This window comes from Marmota marmota, unplaced genomic scaffold (assembly GCF_001458135.2).
Source record: "Marmota marmota marmota unplaced genomic scaffold, marMar, whole genome shotgun sequence".
Lineage (NCBI taxonomy): Eukaryota > Metazoa > Chordata > Mammalia > Rodentia > Sciuridae > Marmota > Marmota marmota.
The window spans coordinates 5,410,809-5,417,425 of record NW_025999905.1 but is presented as its reverse complement, the minus strand read 5'-3'; the positions used below and the strand labels follow the sequence as shown (position 1 = coordinate 5,417,425).

At 35.7% G+C, this 6,617-nt stretch overlaps 1 protein-coding gene across 1 annotated transcript in view; it reads right to left on the bottom strand.

The window, feature by feature from the left end:
• Positions 1-5,686: 5,686 nt before the first annotated feature.
• Scin (scinderin) overlaps positions 5,687-6,617 on the bottom strand; it is a 75,148-nt gene continuing 74,217 nt past the window's right edge. Inside the window, exon 16 of the mRNA XM_015498109.2 lies at positions 5,687-6,503. Coding sequence (XP_015353595.1) covers positions 6,376-6,503 — 128 coding nt within the window. The 3' untranslated portion in view covers positions 5,687-6,375. The remainder of the gene's footprint in view (positions 6,504-6,617) is intronic.

Genomic DNA, 6,617 nt, shown 5'->3' with positions numbered 1-6,617 from the left:
ACTTATAAAATGCTAACTTCCATCCTTAATGCTTTAAAAATAAAATCTATTTGTGGAATGAGAAAGTGATCTTATATGGTTCCCTTTTTTACTTTTTTAAAAAAGAATATTCACGGCTTCAATTTTGAGACAACGGTAGGACACAAATAGAACTTTTAAGTCAAAAAGACCTTTCAACAGGTGTTCAATATTGTGTTTCAAAGGATAAATATGTGTTAGTGAGTTTTCTGTTGCTGGGACAAAAATACTTGAGATAATCAACTTGTAAAGAATGGAAGCTTATTTTGACTTTCAGTTTCAGAGGTTTTAGTCTGTTGTTGTGTAGCCCTGTCACTTTGGGCTCTTGTCAAGGCAGATCATCATGGTGGGAAGCATGTGGTGGAGCAGAGCTGCTTACCTCATGGCATCCAGGAAGCAGAGATAGAGAGGAAGAGCCTGGGGTCTCAATATCCCCTTCAAGGATATGCCCACTTCCTCCAACTCAGCTCCACCTACTAACGTTTCTACCACCTGACAACAGCACCATCACTTGGGGACCAAGCATTCAGTACATGAGACTTATTTTTACTGTTCTTGTATGAAAATTATAAGACTGCTTCCTAGCTGTGAAGCTGGGCATAGAATAGGAGAGAGCTGTACTTGGTTTGCAAAGGTTATAGCAGGTCTGGAACCTTGCTGCATATTATAATCACCTGGGACCATTAAAGTATTAAGGCCAGCCCCAGTAACTTAGTCAGGGATGTGGCTTAGTGATTAAGTACCCCTACATTTGATCCTCAGTACTGAAAAAATAAATAAAAATTATTAATGCTTGGGCTGGGGATGTGGCTCAAGCGGTAACGCACTCCCCTGGCATGCACGGGGTGCTGGGTTCGATCCTCAGCACCCCATAAAAAAATAAAATAAAGATGTTGTATCCACCGAAAACTGAAAAATAAATATTAAAAAATCTTCTCTCTCTTCTCTCTTTCTCTTTAAAAAAAATGATTAATGCTAAGATCATGCCACCAAGTTTATTTATGTCTTTGTTTCCAATCTTTACACTTTTAAGATTTTTTTCTTGCCTTATTGAAGTGGGTTCCTGTTTGGATAGGCCCAAAATGGCTATAGTTAGGCTCTCTCATCAAAGCTTCTGGCAGGCTAAGTTATGTTTGTGTAACTAAAGCCATGAATCAGCTATATTATGGTCATTGTGTAGTCAAGGTCAGAAATACTCTGATACAGCATATGTACTCAAGGTCATGAACATCTGCTTGTGAGCATGTGTCCTCTTATGTAACCTGTTGGCAGCCTGCCTTCTTTGTTTGGCCTGCATTTAAAAAGGGCCTATGGAAATGGTGCAGGGGCAAGACAGGGGTTAGATAGGGGCTAATGCTGCCTCCAAATAAAGGATAACCAATATTCCCATGGCACACTGCATCTTCTTTTAACTGTGGGATATCAGAACCTTGCTTCTCAGAACCTTGCTTTCCCTGAGCCTCAGTTCCCACAAGGAACAGTTTTGCTTCCTTCTTCCTTCAGAGTTATTTGAAAATTGCTGGAGACAGTTTTGTTATCACAATGAGTGGGGATGGGGGTAGGGCAAGGATACCACTGGAATTTAGTAAGCAGAGACCAGAAATACTAAAACATTCTATGATACACAGGACAGCTCCCCAAGATGAAGAATTAACAAAGTATCAGTAATGCCAAGGCCAGAACACCCTGCCTTACTGTACTAAGTAGGACAGCTAGCAGAATGTGGAATAGAAGAGACGAGAGCAAACACCCACATCTTGTTTCAGGTCTTAGTGGGAAACATTTGGTTTTCTGGTCTTCAACATGCTGTCAGCTGTACAATTCTACAGATACCTCTTTTAAGTTAGAGGAACATCCATTCTAGTCCTAGTTTGCAAAACTTTTTTAAAAAAATTATGAATGTTGGATGAATTTTATCAAAATGTTTTTCCTACATCCATTCAGAAGTTCATCTGGTTTTCCCACATTAGTCTGTTATTATGAGGAATTACTAATTACTTCTAAATGTTAAAATATGAATTCATGGGATAAAATCCATTCTTTTTATGTATTGCTGGATTCAACTTATTAAACTTTGAGGGTTTTTATATCAATGTTGTGAGGACTATCTTTTTATTACTTTCTTAGATGTCTGGGAAAAGTACTATGAAACCCAGTTAGGTCTACATTTTCCTCTGTCAGAAGATGTTAGCTATGAACTCAACTTCTAGTGTAAGTAGGTATTGTTTCTTAAGTTATCTGTTCCTTCCTCATTTAGCTTCAGTAGTTTCTGTCTTTTAAGGAAATTTCATTTCATCCATGTCAGTTCATTTTAATCTTCAAAATTACTGCATTGATAGGCCCTTTTAAGTCCCTGAGATTAGTAATTTGTTGTCTCAATTTTTCTATATTAGTATAGCTAAAATTCTATCATTTTATTGATTTTGAAAAACCAACTTTTGATTTCATTAATTATATTTTAAAGTTGTCTGTCTTCTCTATCATTCCCTTCTTTCTGCTTACTTTGGGTTTAATTTGTTCATCTTTGAATTTCTTAAGACAGAAGTTTCAATCATTGATTTGAAAACTATTTATCTAATGTGAGCATTTAATGCTGTAAGTTTCCCGTTAAGCACCAAGTTGGCTGTGTCTTACACACTTAGGTAGGCTGTGTTTTAATTTGCCTTGAGATAAAAATGTCTTCTAAGATTTCTCCTTTTACACCAGACATCTGGGGAGTTGTCAGATATGTCTCTTATTGATTTCTCAATTCCATTATAATTAGAGAACATAGTTTATATGATTTCATTCTTTAAATCTATTGATATTTGCTTTATGGACAAGGATTTTTTTTCTCTAAAGATCCCTTTAAAAAAACAAGTATGTAGGGTCTGAGATATAGCTCAGTTAGTTGAGGCTTGCCATACTTGCACATGGCCCTGGGTCCAATTCCCAGCACCACACACACACACACACACACACACACAAAGTATGTATGCTGTTATTATTGGTGAAGTGTTCAGTAAATAAATATCACTTAGGTTAAATTGGTTGAGAGTGTTGTTCAAGTCTTCTAGATCTGTAGTGATTTTCTTTATCAGTTACAGAGATCATTTCCCTAATAATATGGAATTAACTATGGAATTCCCATAATCCCATCTTTTCTTCCATTATTTTTATGGTTTCATTTTCACATTTAAATTTTTGAACCATATGGAACTTATCCAGGCACATGTAGTGGCTATGGATCCAACCTTTTGCTTTTCTTCTTTCAGCACTGAACTGTTTCATCATCAGTATTTTAAGTGGCACAGAAAGCATGTTTGGCATTTAAGAGAGAAAATTATTTTAGGGAATAGATATAATACATAACATACTTTTAAAATATCGAACAAGTCTTTAAAACTAAAAAGGGGGAAGTCATAGTGGAGAGAAAATAAGCAAGACAAAAGGTTTTGAAAATATACTTTTTAAATTATAAACACATTAGTCCTGTATACAATATATAGTAAACACTAATACTATATTCAGCTTTTTCTTTCTGACTAGAATTCCATCCCTATGAATAACCTGTCCAATAGAGAAGTTATCTTGAAGCTTTACATGGATTCTTTACATAGATACCTTGTTTCCTGGTCTTTTGCTCAAAATTACTCTATAATGTTTTATTTGAAGCTCCTGAGATGTGTTACTTCTTACCAGACTGCTTATTTCTGATTACCACTTGATTTTTCTGGATTCACTGTAATATACATATATTTTATATACTAAAATACACACACATATATATAATGTATAATATATACAATTAATATAATAATTCACAAATTTCATACAGAAATGAGTATTCTATATTGTTTAGGGCAAGGAAGGGTTTATAAAGGACTAAATACATTTGTTTTGGTTCACTATCCCCAAAATCTATGAGGAAATGAAGAGAGAAGAAATCTAATGTTCCGTATTAAAAGTTAAGTATCAGCTCTATCAAAGAATAATGAAAAAGAAATTATGAAACATTTATGTTTATCAGTTAAGCTGTATGAAGCTCCATTTCAAATCCCAAAGACTATTTTCTATGAGGAATTGCATGAGTCTTAAGATGACACGGTATCACAGAACGGTGGAACATTCTCTAGAATAATTTCCTTTGATCCCTTAAATGTTTTGAAATTTAATTTTGAAATCTGTTCTAATTAGTTATATATGACAGTAGAATGCATTTTGACACATCAAACATAAATGGAGCATAACTTATTCTTCTGGTGGTACATGATGTAAAGGTACACCAGTTGTGTAATTATATATGCACACGGGGTAAAAATAAAATTTTCTTTTTAGAGGCAGATTGTTGCCCCCTCCCCCAAACCCCCTCACTACCACCATGCCAATTTTCAGGCGATACAGATGTATCAGCTTCAGGTATAAAATCAAAATGACTCTTTAGCAGACCCCTTCTAGATACTTTTCATACATCCTACTCATCCCTCACCGTCACCGACTGCTTCAGTTTACCAGGTGTAGGGCTCCTGCATTGACAAAGCAGCTACAGTTGCTGGTAATTTCTGTGGCCACCGGCTGTCCCTGCTGGGCAGTGCTGTTGAGACCCCTCCCTTTTCCCTGCTGGTACTCTTGAGGTAGGGATGGCAATGACCGGGGGGTTTGGCTCAGCATTGCCATCCCTACCCCAAGAGTACCAGGATCTTCCAGGAAAGAAGCCTCCTCCCAGCTCTGGAGGAACATGGCAGTTCTGCTGAGGATGAATCTTTTTCTAGTCCGGTGGTGACAGCAGAAGAGAGTCCTGGTAATTTCCCTGCTTCTTTAGATTTTAGCCCATTGTATCAGGTGAGTTTCCTCCTCAAGGCCTTTGTATCCTGCACTCCTTCTGCCATGAGGTTCACTCCCAACCTCTGTTGATTCTCTGTTTAAATAGCACCTGTTCAACAGGGCTCTCCTGAACACTCAATTAAAATTGTATATTGTCCCTTTATTCCCTAACCACCTTCCCTATATTTTCTCTTCCATAGAACTTATCCAATACATTTTATAATATATTTACTTACTGATTTTGTTTATGTTGGCCTCCTTCCTGGAATAAAAATGCCATAGAAGTTGGAATTTTGTCTGATTCATACTGGATCCAAAGAACCTAGAATACTGCCTGATACTGCATAGATGCTTAATAAATATTTGCAGTAATTAATAGTACCTGGAGAGCAGCTTCTTACTGCCTCCTTGCCATCCACACAAGTCCCAGGAACATCTACCATCTGGTGAAAATGGAAGTGGGCAGGGAGCCAATTTGAAGTTCATGTGCCCCTCACTGCCCCAGAGAGAAGGTAGGAATCTCTCATGTCACTTCCCTGCTCCATTTCCCCTTTCATGGAAGTGCAGTGTCCCCTCTCCACCAGTCACCCCTAACCCACTACCAAAGTTGGTCTCTACTTCACTGGAGCTTTAGATTCTGTGCCAACTTCTGTTTTTTTGTGGCACATATTTCATATGAACTATATGATATTTAAAGTTTGTCATAATTATCTAACCATAGAAAAGTTATTTGATTTTTACAACTTAGTGAGAGCAGTTTGAGAAATATTAACTCTACATTAATTATGCATAAAAGTATTTAACCACAAAATTAATTGTGTAATTAAAAACATCAAATTTGAATAAAAAGTCACAACACAAAACCTTTTCAAAAAGAGACATATTTTAATGATGAAAGATACCATTAGTAAAATGTTTCTGTATATAGCTTTTGTGATATTAAACATGTACTGTCATATATATATTTATATAGTTAAAGTGATAAGAATACACTTTGTTTTAACATAAAAGAGCTATAAATTTAAAGTTTTTTTAAAAAGGAAAGTTCCGCTTAGAAAATGACACTTAGGAGTAATGGCACCTTGACTAGGGAATGAAAATAACAACATATATTTAAAGCCTTCTTAATATAAACCTCACTACAAATATCCAATTCTTTTGAAAACAATATATAGAAAAGAATAAAACCTCTAAGGCATTTTAAGGTACAAGTTTGGCTAATGGTTGCTGAATTATAAAATTTCCTACTTGACAAATTTTCCTAGATAGGACAAAACTTTTTCTATTTAAAAGGTCATATAAACCTGAAGAGCTAATATTGGACCATAACAAAAGTTTACTTTAGGTTATTTCAATATATTGATATAAGAAAATTCCTTTTAAAAAAGAATTTTAAGCCAATAATAGGTATTAAAATTAGCCGTTTGGTTGAGGTTAATTTTCTATAGTCAAATTAACAAAAAAGCTCCCCTCCCTCCACACCACCAAATAGCAATGGGACAACTGATCCCAACATGCCCCTAATGTATGTTTGTTTGTTTTAACTAAGATTAGTTACCATCTGCTAGAATCCCAGCCCAGGAACCAGCCTGTGAAGGTGGGTGGCTCATGGCCCTGTTTTATGATGACAATTGGTGTCCTCTTATCTCTTCCAGAAGGGTCTGTCTCAAGATACATTTTGGCTAAAAAGATTATAAAGACATAAATGCAGTTAGTTTTAGTTGAACTAAAATAACTATAGAATGAAAATTCTTCCAGTACAAGCAATAGATTAAATTTTCATTGTCTTCAAGTAA